The sequence below is a fragment of the Cololabis saira genome, chromosome 22 (assembly GCF_033807715.1).
Source record: "Cololabis saira isolate AMF1-May2022 chromosome 22, fColSai1.1, whole genome shotgun sequence".
Classification (NCBI taxonomy): Eukaryota; Metazoa; Chordata; class Actinopteri; order Beloniformes; family Belonidae; genus Cololabis; species Cololabis saira.
This window is the reverse complement of record NC_084608.1, coordinates 28,065,760-28,090,637: the sequence shown is the minus strand read 5'-3', so window position 1 is coordinate 28,090,637 and position 24,878 is coordinate 28,065,760. Positions and strand designations below refer to the sequence as shown.

Sequence of the window (24,878 nt, the reverse complement as noted above, 5' to 3'; positions counted from 1 at the left end):
ATCTGATGTATTTTTTAAAACGTAGAGGGGGAAATATCTTTGTAAATACCCGGCTATGTGTAAACGTGGCCTAACTTGACCTGGGAATTGTCGTCCTGTCTTATAATTACACAAGACTGAAAGTTGTTAAACTTATATAATGTCAATTAGTATTGGTTTGTGGTTTAAGTGTCAGCCAATGATGCTCTGTGTTTTGGTTTCACTAATTAATCTAGATTTAGCTCAGGTTTGCAAAGTCACATCTGAACAAGCCACAAGGCTTTGAAAAGTCGTCAAACAGGAAGTGGAGATGTTTGGCCAGAGCACAGCACACATCATTGACTCAACATGGCTTAAATGCTGTGAGAAATATACGAAAAGATGTTAAAGGATGCTAAAGTTGAGTTTTTGCTGCTAAAGTTGGTTTTATAAATAAATAAACCATGATCTGCACCTAGTTTTTCAAACGCCATTTCTCCGGTTTTGCTATTTAACTTTTAGTGGTGCAGTGATGGGTAAAACTTTAGAACTTGACACGCTCTTTAACTGCATAAAATGTTTGTATTTTATATGCCCATGTATCCATAGCATGGACATGTGGTCTGTATCTAAAAGACAAAATGTGTATTGTGGCTGAAATGCAGTTTTAATGTGAGTTTGTCTTTTAAATTCAGACGGAACAGACTGTTCAGAATCTTAAAAAAGAAAAAAAAATCCACAGACTAACTCCGTCTGTTCTCATTATCTTAAACAAACCCAGCAAAAGCTTCACTTTGTAGATCTTGCTGCCAAGTCATTCTCTCTGAAGAGGAATTAAAAATTAAACAACGCCCATATATGATGTTGCTACAGAGAGGACAATAAACTGTTCTTAGGATATGTCTTGAGGGCTATTTCCAGAGGGCTCCCACACTCCACTGTTTTTTCTGCATACTGCGAAAAGGGTGAATCCTGGCAAAGATGTTGAGGGCGGAGGAAGAATAAATGACAGTGCTCTGAAAAGGCTGGAATCAATTATTTTTTTCTTAACTTGGTCCCACTGACAATGTTTCACAACTCTCGGGGTGAAGCTTCTACATGTCCAGCAGCTGAGCTTCAAGATGTGTGAGACGCTGAAACTGCATCTGAAAAGTGCATTTACGCACTGCAACACAGGAAAGTAAAACGATAACAGTCGCTGCAGTTATCAGTTCCTGTCACCTCTGTCTAACGAGAAACCGCATTGTCCTGATGTTTAGTTATTCAAGACGTGTCACCAACTAAAATGTTTTCTCCAAACAGTCATGATGGCCTTTTGTTTGCATCAGCCAGAGGCTTTGGCATAGAAAAGGCAGACAGTCGCTATGAATATGCAAAACCTTCATGCACTAATGTCCACAGACAATCGGTAATGAGAGAAGAGGAGAAGAAAAACTGCGTCAGACAGTTTCCACTAATAATGTTCTGATGCAGTTGGCTTTACTGAGGAAGAAACTGTAACACGGCTCCCTGGTGACAGGTGATCGTTTACGCTTGTAAATTTAATGACTTTCATTTGATCTTTTGCTTCCAATTTGTGTTATACTTCAGATGTTTTCCACTGTTCACTTCTCTTTTTTATTTAACCTGTTACACTGACTGTCCACTTTTCAAATGCAAAGTGACATAGTCATTTTAGCAAGTTTTATACATAATCATTTGCCATCACTGCAGGGACAGCGTGCCCTAGTAACATGGCTTAGATTCCTCCTGGCTGCAGAAAACCTTTTCGAGGTGCTGTGATTGGCTGGTAACATTGAAAAGAGCCTTTTCTGTTTTCAGGGTATTTCTGACGGCCTTTTCTATTCACGGTGGATCACACATCCTTCACATGTGAATTCAGCCAGAGTTGTAACTGTGATGGTTGTCACTACATCTCTCCATGCTTGTCCAGGGCTCCTCTTGTCACAGCATCCAATGTCAAGCATGCGTTGGACGGGATATTTTGAAAAAGTAAATAATAATATTATGTTGCGTGCTGTAAATCACAATCATTTTGGCAATTAAAATACTATTTGTTCAGTAACCATTGTTCCAATCCAGTCAAAAAAAAAAGAACAACCTCCCTCTATGGACTCCAGCAACCACAAATGTTTATCAAAGGCGCCAATTGTTTTGCCTCAAAGTTAGTCAAACATTTGCGAGAAGCCTGCAAATTCACAATAAGATTTAAATCAGACTGATGAGGGTCAGGGGAATTAATAGGGTAATTACTTTTCTACTTTTGATGCCTTTGCTAGCTAACTATGCAGAGGAGGTCTTGAATCCTCCATAAAGATTATAGACATCTTGAATGCTGATACTTCGCCTGTACCTAGGGTTGCCAACCGCCCCTTGAAAAACGGAATCATCCCGTATTTATAAACTAAAGTATTGAGCTGAAAAGGGTCGCACTTTGTCCCATATTGCTGTGAGAGTCAAAAAATAGTAATGAATTGCCAATGGAAAATGAATAACAGGGCAGTTTATATGAAAACTTACGGTAAACGTCCCAGGCCCTTTCCTGCTAGGTGACCAATGAGCTGACAGCATATTCACACATGAGTATCACGATACAGAATACGCTCATCCTATTGGTCGAGGTACTGATGCTTGAGATCTTAAGAGCTCAGAAGAAATACAAGAGGAAAAAGTAAGATATCTCCACATAATCTGGCATTGAGCTGTTGAGTTCATGAGTTATTTTTTTATGTTGTACTCCAATTGTAGCCTACAGTCATGGCCTTTGAGGCACAAATATGTTGACAAGTTTTCTAGACTTTCTGTTTGCACTTTTGTTATTGCACTAAAAATGTGCACTATTACAGAATGGATGTTCTGCTTTCCTTGTATTGTTTTATATTAGTTTACAGTATACAATTTTAAGTTAAGCAGGACAGGTTTATGTTTAAGAAAGATACTTATTTTCCATCCATCTTCTTCCGCTTATCCGTTCCCGGGTCGCGGGGGCAGCAGTCTCAACAGGGATGCCAAGACTTCCTTCACCCCAGACACTTCCTCCAGCTCTTCCGAGGGGAGTCCGAGACGTTCCCAGGCCAGCCGAGAGACATAGTCTCTCCAGCGTGTCCTGGGTCTTCCCCGGGGTCTCCTCCCGGTGGGACATGCCTGGAACACCTCCCTAGGGAGGAGGGACATGCCCGGAACACCTCCCTAGGGAGGCGTCCAGGAGGATCCGGTACAGATGTCCAAGCCACCTCAGCTGACTCCTCTCAATGTGAAGGAGTAGCGGCTCGACTCCAAACTCCTCCCGGGTGACCGAACTCCTCACCCTATCTCTAAGGGAGCGTCCAGCCACCCTGCGGAGGAAACTCATCTCGGCCACTTGTATCTGCGATCTTGTCTTTTCGGTCACTACCCAAAGTTCATGACAATAGGTGAGGGTAGGTGCGTAGATTGACCGGTAAATCGAGAGCTTCGCCTTTCGACTCAGCTCCTTCTTCACCACGACGGTCTGGTACATCGATCGCATAACTGCGGACGCTGCGCCGATTCGTCTGTCAATCTCACGCTCCATCGTTCCCTCACTCGTGAACAAGACCCGAGATACTTGAACTCCTCCACCTGAGGCAGGACTTCTCCACCCACCCGGAGAAGGCATGCCACCCTTTCCCGATGGAGAACCATGGCCTCGGTTTTGGAGGTGCTGATTCTCATCCCTGCCGCGTCACACTCGGCCTCAAACCGCCCCAGCACATGCTGGAGGTCCCGGTCTGAAGAAGCCAACAGGACAACGTCATCAGCAAAAAGCAGAGATGAAATCCTGAGGTTCCCAAACCGGATCCCCTCCGGCCCCTGGCTACGCCTAGAAATCCTGTCCATAAAAATTATGAACAGGACCGGTGACAAAGGGCAGCCCTGCCGGAGTCCAACATGCACCGGGAACAAGTCTGATCTACTGCCGGCAATGCGAACCAGACTCCTGCTCCGATCATACAGAGACCGGACAGCCCTTAATAGAGGGCCCCGGACTCCATACTCACTGAGCACCCCATACTCAGATACTTATTTTATTCAGTTAAATTTTTAATTTTTTATTAAAGTTAATTGCTGGATAATAATTTGTTTTACCACGTGTTCATGGCATTCAAAAATATGCATCTAATTCAACTCAGGTTCGAGTCAAATAGTTGAAAAATTGTTTCATTCACAAAAAAAGGGGCTAAAAAAATTCACCACGCCAGGAAGGGTGAAGGCAACCGGGTTGGCCGGCCCTGCAGATGAGGTGTCCCATCCCATCACCCCCAGATCCTCTTGATAGTGAATCTCTGTGTACTTTAGGATGGACTTACATTCGGGAACCTTTCCCAACCAAGATCGGCCCTTATTCCTCGTTCCTACAGAGTCATCCATCAGTCCTTTAATCCTAGGACAACCTGTTTAATCTCTGACAGCTACAAGACTCCTCCTTTCGGCTTTTATGAAGGAGGATGTGTCTCGTGTGTCTTGAAAAATATCAACTTGTGTGCATTTCAGAGAGGATGAACAGTAACTTATACACCCTGCTAGCATCCAGCTCTGGCTAACGCAGTGCAAATAACTAGCAGGCTTTTGGAAATTGAAGTTGTTTTAGTTGTTTGCCTGGTAGTGGAACTGTTCAGGGTACCAGTGAAGGTTTTTAGTTGGAAACCAGAGAATAAGTCTCTTTCCCGTGGCAGCAACGAGTTGTTGTTGCCGTTGTTAGCATTATTAGCATAACCATGGAGCCAACACATCCATAAAGAACTCTACTTCCTCGTCTTAAACACCAGGGGGCCTAATACATATTTCATGCAGATTGAGGGAGTGCAGGCCGTAATGAGGCGTTGACGTCTGCTTCTTCGGCTTGTGTGAATGCTACAAGCACAGCACAATGGGAAGAAGGAAGCTGTTGCATGTGTATGGGAATGTATGCCTCATGCACGTGACGCTAATGCAGCAGTTCCCTGTGATAATCAAACATAGCAGTGTAATCCAGAAATTCAAACAGCTGTGTTTGACTAGAAAAACTGAAAAAGCCACCGCGTCAGTGGTGTTGCCATCATATTTACAGTGCTGTTCTCCACTGCTCGGAGTTGTGTCTGAGCACAGCACAGAGCAACATCTCTGGCCTACTTAGTGATCCAGGAAGGACCCGCACTATCCAAGGACAGTCACTGCCTGTTCATCTCTCCATCAAACTTTTGAAAAATCTGTCAAGTTTTTCCTGGGCCAGTCTAAAAGACTTCGACTTGTCAGTCTCACTCAGACATTGCTTTGTTTTTGCCCTTTTCTCCCCTGTCCTTAGCTCCTCTCCTTGTCCCCACGTCTCTCCAACCAGAGATAAAAGCAGATGAGGTGATGAAAAACACAAGGCAAAATGAGTTGAAATGACAGGCAATTAAGAAAGAGAACAATCCTGCTTCAGAGCTCTCTTTAAAGGACAGCCAAAGAGGATATGTCTATGCAACCTTGATTATAGTGCTTCTCACTCCTCTCTTTCACAGATGTGTATCTGGAATTTATAGGAGTTGTTTTGCTTAGTGTGATCTCTCGTGTACAGCGGGAGGAGAGAGAAGAGACGAGAGGAGAAAACACAAATGAGATGACTCTCACATCTCTGAGATCTTGACACTTTAAGGTTCTGGAAACTCCAGCTTGGCGTCAGTTCTTTAACGTGGAGGAACAGAAAGATAATTGACTCCCGGTAGTTTCATGTGCAATTTTATATAAGTTTATATTTATTATTTATATAAGTTTTTTTTTTTACTTATCCGTTTTGGCTCATTTACCAGAGGCCTGGTGCAAACCTTAATATTAAACATACATCCACTCAAGCAGCATGGTCCCTCATTACAGAAATCCATATCACCTGAAAATGATTGAATTTAAATGAAAGTATGAATTCAATATGATGCAGTTTGAGGTTTTAAAATATGCAAACAAATGATAACGAGGTAGGAATACTGGCTCGCCTAATGAATGGGCATTCAGAGTACAGCAGGAGGCTGAGTTGACTAAATAGCCATTTGCCAACAAATGAGATTTATAGGTCACATTCAGATCTGATTTTAAGCGCTATAACATGGGTAACCTCTCCAGGGTGTAAGGCACCCCTCGTTCAATGACAGCTGGGAGTTTCCAGTCCCTTTGCAACACTAAACTAATGAAGTAGGGATAGAAAAGAGGTGAAATTGGTGAAAATACCTAAACATTAAAAAGTTCCTATAGTATTCTTTCAGATGTATGCCCTTCACTTCTGAATCATGCTCACCTTCTGTCTTTCATATCACCATCCGCATGTAATCAAACCGTACCGTATATTCTTTTTTGTTTCACTTCTTTCCTCATGAACTTTCTCATTCCAAATTCTCCCTGTGTTCTCGCATGTCTGCTCCTCTGTCTCTCCTTCTCTGCCCTTGTCATACCCTCTCAAGCCCTTCCACTCTCCCCTGCTCCTCTATGGTCCATGGCCCCGGGATATTCGCCCCCGTGCGTTTCCCCCCCTGCTGCAGTCCCCACGGCGGCTGTCCAAACCTACCCAGCAGGATGACTATGCACAGCAGGATGGCGATCAGAGCCCCCGTGCTGAGGCCCGCGGAGGAGAGGAAAGCTTCTCCCTGGCATATCCGGATCCTGCCGCGGCGCTGGCACGGGCAAACCCGCAGGGTCAAGGTGCTGGTGCCACTCAGCGACGGCTCCCCACCGTCCCAGACCACGATGGGCAGCTCGTACAGCTCCTGTGTCAGGTGGTTGAAACGGCGCCGCCTGGCAATGATGCTGGCTGTGCTGTCTGGGGCGAAGAAAAAAAGAGAAAAACAAACTAATTATTATGGAAACTTGCACCCTGTTAGCTAAAAAAGACTAATTAATGGTGTCCTTTTTCTTCTCAGCATGCCTCTTTCTTCTCAGTGTGCCTCTTCAGTGAAGCATGCAATTACCTGTACATGGATAACAATAGTCTGCCGAACAAAAGAAAAATCCACAACACTTCCCATTGTGAGTGGGATACATACGTATAATTGTATTATTTCTGAAGTCTGATCAGAAGCTAATTTTTCATTTTGTTTCCTTTGTGTCAAGACTGATTAATTTCAAAGATGGTCAGTTCCTTTATTTTCATTAAATCGCTGCAAAAGAATGCTTCACCTTGAACTCTTTGGATGCACTTCTGTTAATAAGCTATCTTGTAAATAATCAGAAATATAAAAGGATGCTTTTGTGGTGGAAACAAACAAACAAACGCAATACAAGTGAGATTACTCTTTAGATGGATCATTTATAACAAGATTAAGCAAATAAGATGAGGAAAACAAGCCAAAGTTAAAATTAGCAGATGTGAATTTGTTTTCATTACTGAACCAGAAAAACATTTACCTTAAAATTACATTTATTATCTCTAATGGCCGGAATTCACTCCAGTCTAGTTCATATTAAAAGAACATTTTCTTCGGTATGAGGAGACAAATCATGCCTTTTTGTTTACACAGGCTTTTTTAAGGTTTTAATGAATATCTGGCTTACTTTGACACTATCACAGGGATTCATCACCAGCGTCACCTGTTCCACCATGAATTTACACCCCTGATCACAGCAGCTCGTGTAGCAGGGGGAGTTCTCACTCTTCTGTGGGGTGTGCCTCTTTTTTAATTACTCATACAGCTTTGTGGTGCTGTCCAAGCATACGTAGGGACACAAATCAAACTCAAATACCCTTAAAACCCACTAGGCAACACCAGAGCATATATTACTTGGTCTAAGGGATGACATTTGTATACAACATAAAAATACTCGTGAATTATTTAATTGGTGTTAAAATTTGCAGTTTGGCCATGAAAGCCATGAAAGTTTCCCTTTTGCACTGATACCAGTGTCCACTACTCTCTGACAGTAGCATCGGTCAGAGAGGCTTTTAAGTTTTTGCAGTCTGCAAATGTAAAGTTGCCATTAAACCCAAAAGTTGAAACATGTGTTAATAAATGTTTGTACATGCAGAGATATAGACTTTATATTTACATACTGCTTTCTGGTTTACTTTTCATGAATCAAAATGAGAGCATAATATATTCTATGCTCCAATGAAAAATTCATGTTGTTGATTTTGTGTTTATACATCCATGTTTTCTTTTATTGATCATGAATAGCCCAAGACCAAATTTAGTGGCGTAATCAAATTCTGAATTATTTAAACAGCCCTTATTGTTCCAGCCAGCTTTGCACAATGACTTGTGGCTAAAAAGCTTTGCATATTAGCTGAACCTACAACTGGTTGGTTAAACTTGCAAAGAGAAGTTGTCTTTAAGATTCACTGTGTGCTCTTGCAGCAGGGAAGGAAATTCCAGTTTCACATTTGTTTGTTTGTTATAACAACAGCTAACGTCGGATAGGTCTGCACACAACTCAAGTGCAAAGCTGGTCAAGACGTTAAGCACGATGACCCAACACGCCATGGCTACTGGTTGCTGACTGGCATCAGACACAATTGTCAATGTGCTTCCAGTTTTAGTCAATCAGTTCTGGATTCTTATGACTGAAAAAAAAATACTTGTTTAGTAAAACAGTGCAGCAGTTTATGCAAATAAATACAAGACTCCAATCCCAGAATAGTTAGGACACTGTGAAAATATGACAAAAAATAATGCAATCAGTTGATCTCGTATGCACTTATCATATCTATTCTCAAGGCCTGAAAGAAGTATACCGGGCGTTTGTCCTTTTTTTTTGTACTTAAAGATAATTCTGCTGCCAACCTGAAGATTTTGTCGGACTTTGTTAACCAACAAAGCCTCCAAGACCGAAGGAGATGCATCTTTAAGAACAAAAGTTCTTGTATATTTCGACAATCCATTTACATCTGAGAAGAGCAGTTTATGGAGATTGTTCTAATCTCTTGCTCTAATCTAATTAGTCTCTTATTTGTTCTGTTTGTCCTTTTTATGCTTGTGAAAGTTCTTGACTGCCGGCAGTACAGTTCTTCCGTTACAAAGCCATTTCTTTTTTAAGCTGTTTGGCATTGTGTTGCTGAAAAATGGAAGGCTTCCCTGTATAGACATGTTGTCTAGATGGCAGCACGAGTTACTTTTAGGTTTGTATTTTCCTTTCCCTGTGTGAAAGTTGGCCCTTCTGTAGGCACTTATTCAGCCTCGTACCATCACAGATGCAGGACGGAGTGCTGGTAAGAAGTCGAATGGTCCATCAAAGTCCAGAGGACACGGCATCCATGACTTCCAAAAATAATTTCAAATTTGAATAAATCTGGCCACTGAACACTTTTCCTCTTTGCCTCAATTAATTTTAAATCAGCTTTGCTCCAGAGAAGTTTGGAGGATGTCTGGGTCATGATGACCTATGACTACTTCTTTATGTGATAGAGCTTTAATCTGCATTTGTGTTGGAAAACAGCGATTTATGGGAGCAATCCTGAGTCCATGCAGTGATTGGGATTACACAATACTGCCTGTTTTTGATTAAGTGCAGCCTTTCTCAATATTACTACCATTTAAAAAGATTTGTCCATATTGTTGGAATATTTTGATGGAATTCTGCTTGTAGATGGTGATATATTCAAAGTCTTTGTGAAGTAATTTCAGAATAATGTTCCTCAGAGTAAATATGCAATTTATAAATCTTTTTAAATGGCAAACTACTGTCCATTTTTACTTCTGTGTAAAAGCTAAGATGCTTGTTTTATTTCCAATCACTGGCTCGTTTCCAGTGATCTTCATTAATTCCAAGATGTTGTAAGTTGTACTAAAAATGCCCGGCCTTTTGTTAGCCATGCCCCAACCTTTTTGAAACATGTTGCAACCATCAACTTCAATCTGAGCTCATCATTCTCATGAATTTGTCTAATTTCTAATATTTAATATGTTTAAATATTCTATTTGGAACAACTTATGGTTTTGTGAGTTAGGGTTAGCGGTTAGGGTAAGTTTGTTATCTAAATTTTATACAGCCTTCCATCTCTTTGGAATTACAGTTGCAGTTAAATGCATATTAAAAATACTTAAATGGCACTTTTAAAGCACTGTACTGTACATCACTAGAAGTAGAAATGTTGGAAGATAATGACATAATATTGATAAGAATACATGAAAACTGACACCATGGATAGTAAACAGCAATGACACTATAGCTGGGTAAATTAGGAACAACTTTGGGCTTCACAACCACTGACTAACCCAAAACAGGGACGTGACTCACTGCACGCCAGAATATGCTCACATCATAAGTCCTGAAAATGCTGAATCGTGCACAAGGACAACCTTTTCTTTCTGGCCAGTAAAAACACCTCCGTCCTGTACTATCGAGCTGCTGCTATGAGACCGAGCCTCCCACTGCAATCTCTGCTCCATCTATGAATAATTATCATGATCGACAGTTGGAATGACAACCCGTACTTCAAGCTTTATTAAGTCAGACTCGCTGCATTACCGTATCGGCAAGCAGATGGGTGGGGGGTTTTTGCGAGACTGCGGAGTGAGAGATGCAAATAGCAAGGAAGAGAGACAGGGATTTGAAGAGAAGAGGAGGTGTATGTCTGAGCAAAACAGAATGAGGTGAGAGGAAAGACGGAGCCAAAAAGGAACAATCAAGGTCTGTGTATGTGAGGCTCGCCGTCACGGTCTTTACACGATGAAGCACTGGAACACAGCAACTCAGGTCCTTGTACAGACCACAGTGAGGAACCTCACATCAATTATGGCATGGTAATTTCACATGAACCCACATCTTGTCGCAGGTGGTTTGAGAGGAGCAGTGTGCTTGTTGATTAACGGCAAAGTGAGATGGACCATCTGCAGCCACAAACAAGGAAACACACACTGAGCTTGCACGGACTGGTGTGACAACTGACACACAACACCACAAAGTGGCATTACCCCCGGTGCAGGACAGGTGACCAGCCAAGAAGTGGCGGTAAATGTGCCTCTCAGAACTGGATTTTGGAACTGTTTGGTCATACCATTTTGCAGATCACTAGCAATACATTTTCCTATTTGACTGCAGTCTGGTTTCATATCACATGAAAAAGATCCACACATCAGTATGCATTACATGGGAGGCTTGACACAACCTCGTGGCTTCCTCCCCGTATCAAGTCCATGGGCTGGGACTGGGAAATTGGAAAAAGGTTCAACACTTTTCCACAAGCATTAAGGTGATGTCATCAATCACGTTACGTGATGTCATCACTCGCCTTACTTTTGCATCATGTACTGTATGTGTTCTACTGTCTCCACTTTGTGAAATAAAGATTTTACAGCAGTATATTAAAAAAAAAGAAACTAGAAGAGCCAGAAGCAGTGATCATCAGGGTTCATGCAGATTCGCAGCAGTAGGCGCCCACGGTTGACCGGCTTTAACAACACCTCCCCTGGACTACATTTTACCAAACCTGGCAGACACTGAAAGGATGTCAGAAAGATCAAATGAGTTGGGTCTCTTCACATTTGAGCTTATGTATCAGAAAATATCAGCCATGAAGCCCTTAATGGCCAGGACTTGAATTACCGTTGACTCTATGAGATGGATTAGCAAATCACATTTCTTCGGGAAATGTTACATCAAAGGTGTGCGGAGAGAATACAAAGCAAATCTTTTGTGACCACAGGCACAAGCGCCATAGGAAAGCTTGCTTCACTGCTCTTCTTTTGAAAGTGTAAGTGTAATAAACACAGAGGGAATCCAATTGTGATTATTAAGCCATTTGATTTGACAAAATATACAGAAGTAGAGAAAGTAAGAGGATTTTTCTCTATAAAGTTTAACTCCAGGGAAACCCTACAACACCCACATTGCAACACCCCACTGTCCATTTGGTTTCAGATTTGGCACTTCTCATGCCATTATGAATCACCCTGTGATGTTTCATGTACGTTGGTCATTCATAGATGTAACAATTTTAAATTTGATTGGCTATGCAGTAGATATTTTGAAAAGTCAGTCCATTGGCACTTTAATTATTGTAACAACGAAAATCTTAAATCAGTATACAGAATTTCAGGTTTTGGTCTCAATTGGTTCATCATATGGTAATTGCAGCACCCCTATTGCATTTCTCCTAGACGTTCGCTGTGGAGAATGCAATTTCATCTGCAGTCATCTGTTGGGGTGGTAGCATCAGAGCTGGTGAATTAAAAAAAAAAAAAGAAAAAACTGATCAAACTGGTGAAGAAGGCTGGCTCTGTCCTGGAGCCTCGAGAGCTGTGCAGAGGGATGCCGCATGAAATGTAAAACATCATGGACAACACTAAGAGTCCTCTTTGCAAGACAGTGATCCAACAACAGTGTCTTCAGTCAGAGACTTCCGCAGATCCACTGCAGCACAACCCGCAATCCTTCCTGCCCACAGCTACAACCATTAACATTGATCCTTTAAAGAAACCTAAATAACACCTGTCTTTCGTGGAGGCGTAATCACCTGATGGATTAGTAACGTATACCATCATGGGAAAGGAAATACAGTACCATTCACATACGTGGTCGTGCAGGAACACCAAGGAGTCCAAGTTTTCCTGAACGCCCAGACATGGCTTTCCCGCTGGGAAATCCTTCAAAGAATTAAAGCTCCATGTACACAACATTCATTAATGGACACTCCAATTGTGAAAGGAAAAGACACACATGTGACATTTAAGAAACTTTATCTAACCTATTGCCCTCATCTCTGACTTTACTGGCATAGCCTTTCTAACCTCAGTCATTTGTAACTATATCAGCAATTGCAATAATGAAGAAATCATAGTTGTTAGCTATTCAGTAATGGACCAATGTTTGTTGATTTGAACCCCTAAAAAAAAACAAAAAACCTTGCATAAGCCCAGAACATTATTTTTGGGGTACTGAGTGGTGGTCTCTTAGGTCGCACCTTGTTTACATTACCCTTTTAGTTTGGTGAATATGCTACACCAGTACATTTAACAGACAGTTGACTGTATGTAGAGAATAAACACTTGACACAAGAAAACTACTAAAAATAAATCTACCGGCAGACACACGACGCAACCACATCTCCACAGACTTCATACTTGCCTACACATGCACTTAGCCGTGTTCCTTGTGAACTTTGGTGGGTGTGTGCAGGTGTTGCTGGTAGGAATCAGCTTCTCCCCAGCTGGAACTTGGAATGTAACATAAAGTACAATGGTGCTGCTATTTTTGAAGGAGAGTATATATACTGAGTCACAGCTTAAATTTGGTGTTCGTCATGTTTTAACTGGTTGAAAATGTCACGACTATGCACTGTAGCGGGGTTTTAGATGATGTATGATGCACCATGCTTGTTTTAGTTCACACATTAAAATTAAATTAAATTAAACACTTGAAATGAAGTGGTCTTACTTTAAAGTATGTTGAAGGCATATATCTTTTCAAATGAATTTATAATTGTAGTCGCCTCCTTACAGTTTACTGACTGCTATTTCATCAGATTATTTTTTTGCTTTATTTCATGGTTTCAGGTTTTAGTTTGTGTCTTTCTGTTTTATTTTGAAATAATCAGTGTTTGTAACATGTTGTTTTCTTCTTCTCCACTCACCTGCTTCTCACCATTTTTTTTTTCATCAGGTACACACACTTCCCTGATTATGTATTTCTTTTTTCTCTTCATGATCTTCTCTTCTCGCTGTGGTTTAGTATTGCTGGAAGTATTCTTTTCTGGTGTTTGCTTTCTAATCCTTCCGCTGCTTGTTAGGCAGAAAAAAAAAATCGAGCTCTAGTTCTTTCACTAATCTCTCTTTGCTTTGGACTGGATCCTCCACACTGAAGATTATAAAAATGCAGCATATGACTTTATGAATGCATGCCATAAACATATCATATTGTAGCAGTGAAATATTCATCTGTGAAAACCTGAATTCAATTGATTTAATCGATTCAACCTACCTAAACATTTTTGTAGACCAGTAACTTTGCACACGGCCCTAATGCTCGTCTGTAACAGTAGCCGCAAACAGCGGGACGGCAGTACAGGAGGTCCTGTAAAAACTGCCTAGGAAAGGTTCTAATACCACAACAAAGAGTTTGAGGCATTCACACGGCCTCCAAACTCCCCAGGTATCAATCTGAAGGGCTCTGATGGCATCTGTGGGAAGAAAGCCATGTCCATAGAGACTCAGCCCCACAACCCACGTGGCTAAAGGGATCTATTGTTGAAATCCTGGTACCAGACACTTCAGCACATCCTCAGAAAGTCTTTGTGAGGACTGACTCGTGAGAGCTATATGATAATGATCTTCAACCAAGTTTGGCTGCACATCGTAGGCCCTCTAGATGGCTATATGTCCTCTAATAAAAACATGTATGCTATGAAGTCACACGTCAATTTGTACTCAAATAAACTACTGGTAGTTGACATCGTGGCCAATTCCACTGTGGGTCGGAATATGAAGCAGGGTCGCAACATGCAAATAATCAGCTGATTTACCGTTCAACTGGTGGAAACAGGAGGTATGCAACAATGTTAACATTTGTCCTGCATAGTTAGTTCAGCCTGCATGAAATCAAATGTTTAAATACAAAAAAAAATAAAATATTTTATAACAAATTCTGTCATATATCAGGCATGTGAAAGGGAGCTGATGTGATGATTTCATCTCAACCATCTAATTCTGGCTATTCAAGTAATTTGCATAACATTGTGCTTTAACAAAGAGATAAACAGGTTATAAAGCAGAGAATTTAACATATTTCTTTATAAAACTTTATCTTTAGTGGTTTAGTGGATTATTTGTTTCCATCTCTCTTCAGCATCATCTTCTGTCACATCAAATAACTGCATTTTCTCTTTCTCGACATCCTGAAATCTCCTCGAGGCGAACATTAACATCAACAATGCTACACATGGTATGTTTGTGCATAAATTAAATTTGAAAATAAGAATATTTGGCACCTATCAGAGATTAAAATCACAAATTTAAATCTCAAAGTCCATCCATCCATCCATCCATTTTCTTCCGCTCATCCGTTACTGGGTTGCGGCAGCAGCAGACCCAGACTTCCCAGACTTCCCTCACCCCAGACACTTCCTCCAGCTCTTCCGAGGGGAGTCCGAGACGTTCCCAGGCCAGCAGAGAGACAAAGTCTCTCCAGCGTGTCCTGGGTCTTCCCCGGGGTCTCCTCCTGGTGGGACATGCCTGGAACTTTTCTTGCTTTAACATAAAGTGGTCTCCCCTCAGTCTGCCAACTCAGAGAAGGAGGAAAGCAACCAAATTCTGCAGTGTCAGCAGTGTACAGCCGCCCGGATGAGCCAGATTCTGCTCCCATCATTACGTAACCAAAATGCGATTTACATAGGTTGGCCTCCGATGCGTGAAACCACGCCCACAACTAACTCTGGCCGGAACAACAATAACTAACGCAGCCGGCCGGAGCTTCCGCCATTTTTCCGTAGTGGTGTATCGCGTCATTCAGGCAACCAATCAGCACAGAGCCTCATTATCATAGCCCCGCCCACTCAGAATCCCACATAGATAATGAGGTTAGAGAATGGGAAGATAAAGACATGGCTCAGAGGCTGAATTTCTAATTTATAAAAACAATCAAAAGCTTGTTTTTAAGACATTCAAGGCCTGTTTAAAATAGGTATTAGATGCCATAATAGGTCCACTTTTAGAGGTCACATGGCTTTCCCACATCACGTAGGGCTTTGACACTAGTTCGAAGTCTTTATCTCAACAAAACTAACAAAGCATTTGTTCTTAACGTATTTTGGCATTGCATTTGCATATTATGCTAATGAGGCTTGCAGTTACTACACAGTATAGCCCATGGAGTAAAGCCGGGTTCGCATCTGTAATTAGCCAACAAACTGCCAAAGTTTTATGACTTCATAGCGGCTTACGGGACAAATCGAGACCCATAACAAAACGAACTGAAAGACGATACATGAACATGTTGTTAAAAATATAGGCAGCTTTGAAGTTTGACAAATGGCCCAAACACGAACATCATTCTGTTAGAAATAACAGGGATTTAAAGCAGAGTAAAAACACATCAAAAGGAATATTTCATAATTCCTTTAAAAAAAAAAAAGCCCCTACATTCAACAGGGATTAGTTGAGTCAGTGAGACTAAACTCGTAAAAAACATCCACAGTAATGATGAGGCACTTCTGTGAGTTGGTCGGCTGAAAAAAAGATTCATCTCTCTGTCAGGTTGTGTCAAAGGGTGTTTTTGGCATAACTGAGATAATCATGGGTTTTGTGCATCATTTTGAGGTCAAATCTAATAGGCTAAGAAATGCAGCACACTGTTAAATTTGTTTTACAGTGGCTTTTGGCACTTTTAAATGTCAGTAATAGTTTGTGATATTGCCAGTTGTCTCAACAACTGGATTGCAGCACGCTTTGCACGCTTTCTGGTTCATTCCAAAATATGTTCATTCAGAAAAATCCCCTTTTCCTTGGGATGGAAGTTTCATTTGGGGTTGAACAGTGGCCATTTCTTTGACCATTACACTTAAAAACTAAAAGACCATGGTTGAGATGCTCAGAGACAGGAGAACTCACCTTTTTTATTTATTTATTTTTTTTCCAATGTTTTCCAGGTCTGAGTCTTTATTTCAGCCATGACCTTTAGGTGGTCAACTCCAATTGGTTTGCTGAACATGAAAATAAGGTCTCTGTTATTCAAATAAGCTCTAAAATTATTGGATTACCAGATGCGTACTTATAGGTATCACTGTAGCATAAGGACACAATGTGGTTCTGCATAACAAGTGAGGAGCTCTGTTTTCAGCTGTCACCAGACATACTGCATAATATATGATAGAAATACATACTATACATTTTAAAATCTGGCTAACTTACAAATATGATGTTTGAAATTGCTGAATCGTTCAGATCGAGTTTGAACTCTGCTGCAGCCTCTTGCAAAGATCCTGCTGACGGCTACTTTAAAGGGGACCTATCATGAAAAACACGTTTTCTCTTGCTTTAACATATATAAAGTGGTCTCCCCTCAGCCTGCCAACTCAGAGAAGGAGGAAAGCAACCAAATTCTGCAGTGTCTGTACAGCCGCCCGGATGATCCATCCAGTCTGATGTGGCTTCTACGAGCCGTTCAGATTCTGCTTCTGTCGTTACGTAACGACGGGAGCGATTTACATAGATTGGCCTCCGATGCGTGAAACCACAACTAACTCCGCCGGCCGGAGCTTCCGCCATTTTTTCATAGCGGTGTATCGCGTCATTCAGGCAGCCAATCAGCACAGTGTCTCATTATCATAGCCCCGCCCACTCAGAATCCTGCATAGATAATGAAGTTAGAGAATTGGAAGATAAAGACATGGCTCAGAAGCTGAATTTCTAATTTATTTAGCAAAAACAATCAAAAGCTTGTTTTTAAGACATTCAAGGCCTTTTTAAAATAGGTATTAGATGCCATAATATGTACCCTTTAAGGGTCCATCAGATGCTGGAAATAGCATATTTATGGTACACATAAATATTATGCATGACGATATTAGTTTATTAATTTAAATTTTGTATGAAACATAATAATCATTATGTTATATCATATGTTAGGTGATGTGGTAGTATGTGGCAGCCGGCTGTTGGAAATCCATAAGTATGACTACCCAGTGGGAAAGGAATGTATATGACATAAATGCTAATTAAGAGTCCCACAAATGAGTGATTATCTCAGCATAGATGATTGTGTTGTATTTATACAGTCTTCTGTATGCACACAGGAGCAATATGCCTTCAGAAATCAATCTCTTTAACTATGAGGCTTATTTAGAAATCACAGCCTTGGTTTAATTGCCTTTTTAGAAGAAAATGTCATCAAATAAGGCAGATAACAAGATCAAAAAGGCAATCAAGTACAGCTTTAGTTGAGTTAAATGAATTTATGGGGACTTTAAGAGAACAGTTTGTCACAAAGTGCTTTCGAAGCGCCGCTGAGCAGAACATCCCTCTTGTTTTTTCAGTTTTAATGGAGCCTGTAATGTTGTAGGAGTTGACCTGCACTTTCTGCAGAGCATCAAGCAATTTACCCGCAGCGACACATCTGCATGACAACAGGGTTTACTAAGATTTCAAATTCCATTTTTAGTGAAAGAATGACTCAACCACTTGACTGATTTTCTAAGAAGGATCTGTTGCTGTTACAAGTCCCTGCATTAAAAAAGAACTATTAATAGCCAGATAATAGGTTTGAACTAATCTGATGAGATAAAGGACTGAAAATTTCTGCATCAAGTTGGACGGTGCTTTAGACGATCGGATCATTTCCTAAGGAATCCTGAAGAAGCTGTAACAATTAAGCTAATGAGTTATGACTGACCGGTGAATAGAAGAATAAGTAATCTGCAGATATAGCTGGCTATTTCACTCAAATGTGGTTATAAAACAATCACCGTTTCAAACCTACACACGAAACTCCACACAGAACCACAACGATCCAAACTGCAGGAAGATTCTTTGTGAGCAAACTGTAAGTAAGGAGGAAAGGAGGTCATGAGAGAGTTAGTGGTGTGAGTGACTGAGAGGGATTTTCATCAGCTGCACAACAACAGAAGGGGGTTTTAGGCCTTGGCACAGAGCAGCTACTGAATGTTAGTCTGCAACAACAGCAAAGAAAGAAGCTGCTTTGAGTGTGAAGAGCTTACTTCAATTATCAGACAGAGGAGTCAACAGTATGGTGCATTGTGCATGTCTCTGGCAGCCAGATAGTGTGAGCACAGCAGTTAACTTCATAAAGCACGTTGGAAGTAAGAAGCTATATTATTTTGAGACCACTCCTTTTTAAGTCCGTGCTCAGATGCTGCCTCCAAGTGACTGTAGCTGACTGAGGCAACAAAGTCTGAGTTCAGCAGCTTAAATTATCACACAGAAGCATCCACAGATAAGAGGAGAATGGAGAATTTAGAGAAAGTGACGTGTGATTCATGATGGTGGAGGAAGAATCTTTGCATATAATTTTAATCGGATGTTTTGAGACAAAAACTGTTGTCATTTGTTGTTTGTTTTTTTTTTAAATAATTTTTGGCCTTTATTTACCACCACAATGGCCTTGAAATAAAAAAAAATCCAGATTTGATCAAAGTGTAGACTTTCAGTTTTGATTGAGAAGTTTCACAAGAATGACATTTACTATTTATGAAAAAACATCCATTTACAAAATCGAAAATGTAAAAGACAACTCACTGAAAAAACAAGGGTATTTTGATAAAATAAAAATTCTAAATATAACAATGATTCTTTTTCTTTTCGAGTCCATTGCAATCCCAGATGTCGTTCAGCCAGTATCTGGCGCAGGTCCCAGCTGTTGGGGTGGGTTCTGCCAGGCCCCGGGGGCTGCACTGGGGGGCATCGTAACAGTCCAGTAGATGGGGCATGGTCTGCACTGCTGCTGCATGTGTCTTCTGTCTGGTAGCTCCATGCTTTCATGAGTGCTCTGCATCTCCCCTGCTCCACTCTGAGTCTGTTGAGAGTCTTCCAGGTCGGCCATGGCAGGTCGTGTCCGCTGGTCATGGGCTCGTGTGTTGGTTGGTTCCACTCATCTTTCCAGATGTTGGTCCTTGCTGTTTCTTTGGTTGTCTGGAGAGGTGGAACTGTCCATGCAGGGGGTGCCTGGTATCTACCTAGATAAGAAGCATTTAAATACTTAGATGAAAATTTGGTGTACTTAAGGATTGCCAGGAATGTGGTGCCCATGGACATGGCCAGAGTCTGAATTTCCTCTTTGGAGATGCTTTTCCAGACCTTCACTGCAGTCACCACCAGTTGCTGCTTGTTTTTTGGCTCTTTCGGCCTTCAGTTTGGTCTTCGGTGATTTTAAAGTTGCATTTCTGGGTTGAGATCAGGCGAAAGGCTTGGCCAAAGACGAATATTCCATTTCTTAGCCTTCACCAAACTTCAAGTTGCTTTCAGGGGTCTGTTTAGGATCAATTTGTACTGTGAAGTATTATCCTATTGGTTTTGTAACATTTGGTTGGATTTGAGCAGAAAGTATAAACCTGTACACCTCCGAATTCGTGTTGCTACCTCTGTCTGGAAACAGAAAAGAGGCCCACACCATAACGCTTACTCAACCATGTTTGACAAGTGATGTGTTGTCCATGGGATTGTGAACTGCTCCTTTCCTCCCCCATACTTCTCTTTCCCCATCATTCTGATACAGGTTTACCTTGGAAAAATGATCTGATTTCAGAACATGAAGTTTTTTTTCTTCTTCCTAAGTCTAACGTGGCTTACTTGTTCTTCAGTGTTATGGCTTTTTTTTGCACATTGTTGTAAACCTTACACATTAACATTCAGTGTACATTTTGACGATACTAGGGTTATTTCTTTGGCGTAAGAATACTTAACTTCTATCAATGATTTGAAGGGTTTTTCTTCACCAAGGAAACAATTCTTCGATGATACACTTTAGTTATCTTGTGTGGTCCTCCAGCCTGTTTGCTGTTGTTGAGCTCACCAGTCTTTTCTTTTGTTTTAAGAATTTATCAAACTGTCAAACTTCAATCGCTTTCATTTCTCACAGGGCATGGCCAACTGTTCAGATACTTCTGAGATCTTCAAAATTGTGGAGATTTGCTTGAAATACCTGTATCTTAAATGGTAAATGCCATATTTAAAGCTCGCGACATGTAGAATGTCAACAAAGTTTAGGTAAATTCCCAAAAGCCATGAGGAGTCAACAAAATGGCCGCGATCGGCAGGATATGAAATGACGGTGGATGAAGCAGTTTCACTACTATGAAGGATTAAACTGTGAATCTGGTCAAAGAACGGTGTGGATAGACTGACATGACAACGAAACGGTAAGGAAATAAAATATACTGCTTTTGGTCGGAATAGTTTTGGGATAGGCTGATGTTCTGTGTGATCTGATGTGCGGGCTGTGAAATGTGAATTTTGCCTTTCGGTTTGTTTTGAGATCGGCATGAAGTGGTCGGCCCAGAAAAGATTATGTGCAGTATCATCTGAAAGTGTAGCTTTTCTAGTTTCATACGATACCCACTACGTTGGGGTGGAGAAAGTTGATCTTGCGTTCTGTTGCGTTTTGTTGCGCGTGTTGCTCCTGTTGGGGCCGCCATCTTGGTTGCATATGTATTTTGAAGTTGTTATGAATCAAATACTTTGTTGATAAAACGTACTTGGAGTTTTGACATATTGGCTTCAGGGATTCTTGTTTGAGAAACAGTTGAAAGAAAACACCCTGACAGCACTTGAGTAACTTTTTCCACACATGAACTGGTGCGTACAGCTGCTGGACCCGGTACCGGGTCCGTCGGGGGGGAGGGGTCATTTATAACTCAGTAAAATACATCTCTGTCTATGAAGAGGAAGCAATAATTAAAGCAAGAAAAATTACCGTACGATTTACTTGCAAATGGGCAAACAACCCTTAAGAAATTCACAACTTACTTAACTTTAAGACTGAAAAATCACCAAACTAGATCAGCTGGGGAAGCTTTTCTTTTTGTTGCAATGCAGGGCAGTGCAGGGATAGATGCTGTGCTACTGCTCTCTGCAGATTATGTTTTGTGTGTGCTTGGTGGGAATAATTAGAACTGCCAGAAAAGATTAAGTCAATACATAAATTCAGAATTTAAATGTTAAAGAAAGTACATAAAGTGCCAAACATGTCTAAAATGGTCTCTTTGAGGAAGATGCTGCGTCTCTAAGTAATATGAGAGTGGGTTTAAAAAAAATAACTCTTTTTTTTGTTCCATATATGCTTAGATAAGGCTCATCCCCTGAACCCTTCCAAAAATCTTCTACCTAAAATTCACATGATTTCCTCGACAATTTTTCCTCCTTTCTATTAAGTTCTAGCTTGCAAATAATTCAAGAAGGAATAGTTTCAATAACTGATAATCAGCGATACAATCCCATGGGGTTGTTAAACTAAGAAAAGGAAGAAACAATATATGCAGCAGCAGATAAAACACAAATTGAAAGGTGGCATAAATACAGAACAGAAACAGAAAAAAACATTCTGCTATTAATCCTTGAAATAAACGAGGATCCTTTCTCAAAACGTTTTGAGAAATATATCACACGGTTTCTTAGGGACCCATTTTGGAGGCATGAGGAATATTTTCAAACTTGTGGGTATTTTAATTGAAAAATCTAGTCATGGTTTACAAAACAGTTCACCGTGTTTTACAGATGTGAAAGGCCACATACCCACAGACAAGACCGAGGTGGACAGGAACTTTAGGTCCAGCGTTACAAACCAGACTTTCCAAGGACACCTAGCTTTAAACATACTGTGGTGTATTACAGAGTCACAATACAACAACGTAAAATCTAACAGTGTCATGTTTCATCTCTTTGCCACACGACACATTTCATCATCCGCATGACCAAGGTGTGTTCACACTAAACAAAAGCTGGTGATTTTGTGTAGCGGTTTAGTGAAAATCTTGAATCTAACAATGCAAATTGCATTGCAAGTCCAATTGTTTCACCCAGAGTGACCCGTCCAGTGACGGGTCACAATTTCATTTCATCATAAACTAAAAGAAAAAACAAACTGTTTTGGTTTACCTTTTTATACAATGATTATTTATCTTTACAAAGCAGGAGTTGAAAGACGTGTTTAGTAGGAAAAAAGTTTAGGAGATGCATGACAAGTAACTGAAGCTTTACTTTATTTCTTTTAACTGAAAAGTGTCTCCCCGACAATGACGGATCACAGAACTGGTTGGTCTATCTTATGACGAGACCTTTTTTCCCCCGTTGTACCAACACTGAGCTTGTTCACAAGAAAAATGGAAACAAACTGTCCAGTGAGGACCAGAGAAACTCTCATTTTGAAAGAGGAACGTCATTAAAATGCTGCAAAAGATTTTTAGTGAATGACTGCTGTTAGGTTTTTTCTTCTTAAAAAAAAAGCAACAATTGTGCTAGAATATTGACAGTATTTCTCATATCTCAGTAAAGTGGCTTAACAAAAATGGGCACAAGATTTTGAAATCTAGCCATCACATGAGAGGGGGGGGCATCGATCCTGGCATTTTAGCTTGAAGAAAGAAATCCAAGAACCGGCCAAAATTCAAAGAGAAGAATTCATTGTAACACCTTGTGCAGATTGCTGCAGTGTTTTCTTCAGCTTTCCTCGGCCACATTGTCATTCCTTCACACAGCATACGGCAAATCAGCGAGAGATGTTTGCTTGCAACGGTGGTGGTTATGTTTGTTGGTAAAACCGTGGAACGAGTGAAGAAAAGAAATATATTTAGTAGGTGTTTCACAACACAATCATAACAATGACTATAGTGAAATGCCGATACACAAATCCTCGAGTATTTGAGAAAAGGAGAGTCTAATTGTAGCCAGAGGCTTTACACAAAGCTTTGAATATTTCATTATTCTCAATTTGCACAAGGTACCTGTTTGTTTCTTTGAGGAATTGGAGCTCTTACATCGTACACTCATGGCTTTATATTAAAAAATATCAGTGGCTGACTTGAGCTGCGCTCTGGGTTATTATAGTGTAAAACTGGTGACTGTAATTAACCACTCGTGAACATGTATGTTTCTTTGAAGTGCCTTCCCCAAGATGTGTGTCTTTGATGGAGTTCAGCTGTGCTTTGGGTTGATTGATCTTCCTTTTTAGGACTGGAGATGGACCAGAGGTGAGGATGATCTTTAGAAAACTTCCTTCTGCACCTCAGTGTGGTGAAAGTCGGCAGCGGGTAGCTTGAGTTGGGAAGTAATTGGACAAAGAGCTTAAAAGACCTTTCTCTCATTATCACACTGATTTTTTTTCTCCTTTTTTAATCTCCGTCATGTGACCTTTCCCTCTGTTTTTATGCGGCTCTAAGAATCATCCGTAGTGCTGCGAACTCTTCTTCTCAGCAGGCGACTGTGAGATCTTGTGTCTGAGGGCTTATGAAGCCCCTGTGATTGGAGACCACCCCAGGGCTAAGTATTCACCTGCCACTGAAACAGTTGCTATGGTAACACCAAAGGCTGGCCATGGGCAGCCACAATATAATATAGGAGAGGCAGTGAGAAAGAGAGTGGAAAAAGAGGGCGCCTGAGTGGATAATCCATTTGACAACACAAACAGCACAAACATGCCAAAGCTTTATGACCCTTATGTTTCATGCAGACCGGAATCAAAGCGGTCCCAGTGGTGTCTAAGTCTTAGCATGCTCTCCGTACACACATGACTGTGATTGCACCTCAGAGACACGGGAAAACGAGCACAACTTATTTGATTTTGAAAAATGTGAGCAGGGTGGGAATCTTTCCAGGTGGAGAGCAAAACTCACAACAAATGCAGACAAACATGTTGATCAGTTCAATTACCTTCATTGTCCTTTAAGGTGAAGTTGGGATTCATTGGCAGGTGGCTTGGCGGAGCGAAAGAAAATCGCTGTCCATTGGCAAAGTCGTCCTTGTCCACCGCCGTCACAGTCTGGATCAGCTGGAGGATGCAAAACAAATTCATACCTTCCCAAAGACAGAAAATCCTCTACAGTCATGGAAAAACATTTGTTCCTGTGGGTTATAGTCAAAAATAACCTCAGACAAACAACAACATGCAGTATAACTTCGTTCCATCATTTATTTGATAAAACTGAAGTCAAAAAGAGAAAGATTGTGTCAGCTATAGCAAGTACCCCCATGCTAGTCGCTTGTAGAGCCATCTCTAGCAGTGATGACTTTTCTTTTCCTGCATCCCTTTACCGGTCTCTGATCAGCGGCAACATTTTCTTGTCTACGACTATTACTTATGCCTTTTCCTTGTGGCATTACATTATTAGACATCTGGAAGCTTCAGACACAAAATCTGCTTTTTTAGAGGTCTGGACAACTGCTGATGATCAATTCATGAAGGGGCTGGTGATTTGCCGCAATGTGAAACCCTTAAATCTTTAGAAGAAGGGGGGACTCACTCATGTCATTGTCTCCCTTCTTAGTTACATTTTTGTGAAATCAATAATAAAAAGGTGATAA

The 24,878-nt window shown here is 40.9% G+C and overlaps 1 protein-coding gene across 2 annotated transcripts in view; it reads right to left on the bottom strand.

Moving 5' to 3' along the window:
• The window catches only part of LOC133423643 (cadherin-18), a 161,468-nt gene that overhangs the window by 9,993 nt on the left and 126,597 nt on the right, over window positions 1-24,878 (bottom strand). For both annotated transcript variants that reach the window (XM_061713908.1, XM_061713910.1), the window contains exons 10-11: window positions 24,228-24,345; window positions 6,494-6,745 (exon numbers count right to left, since the gene is read on the bottom strand). In XM_061713908.1, coding sequence (XP_061569892.1) covers window positions 6,494-6,745; window positions 24,228-24,345 — 370 coding nt within the window. The remainder of the gene's footprint in view (window positions 1-6,493; window positions 6,746-24,227; window positions 24,346-24,878) is intronic.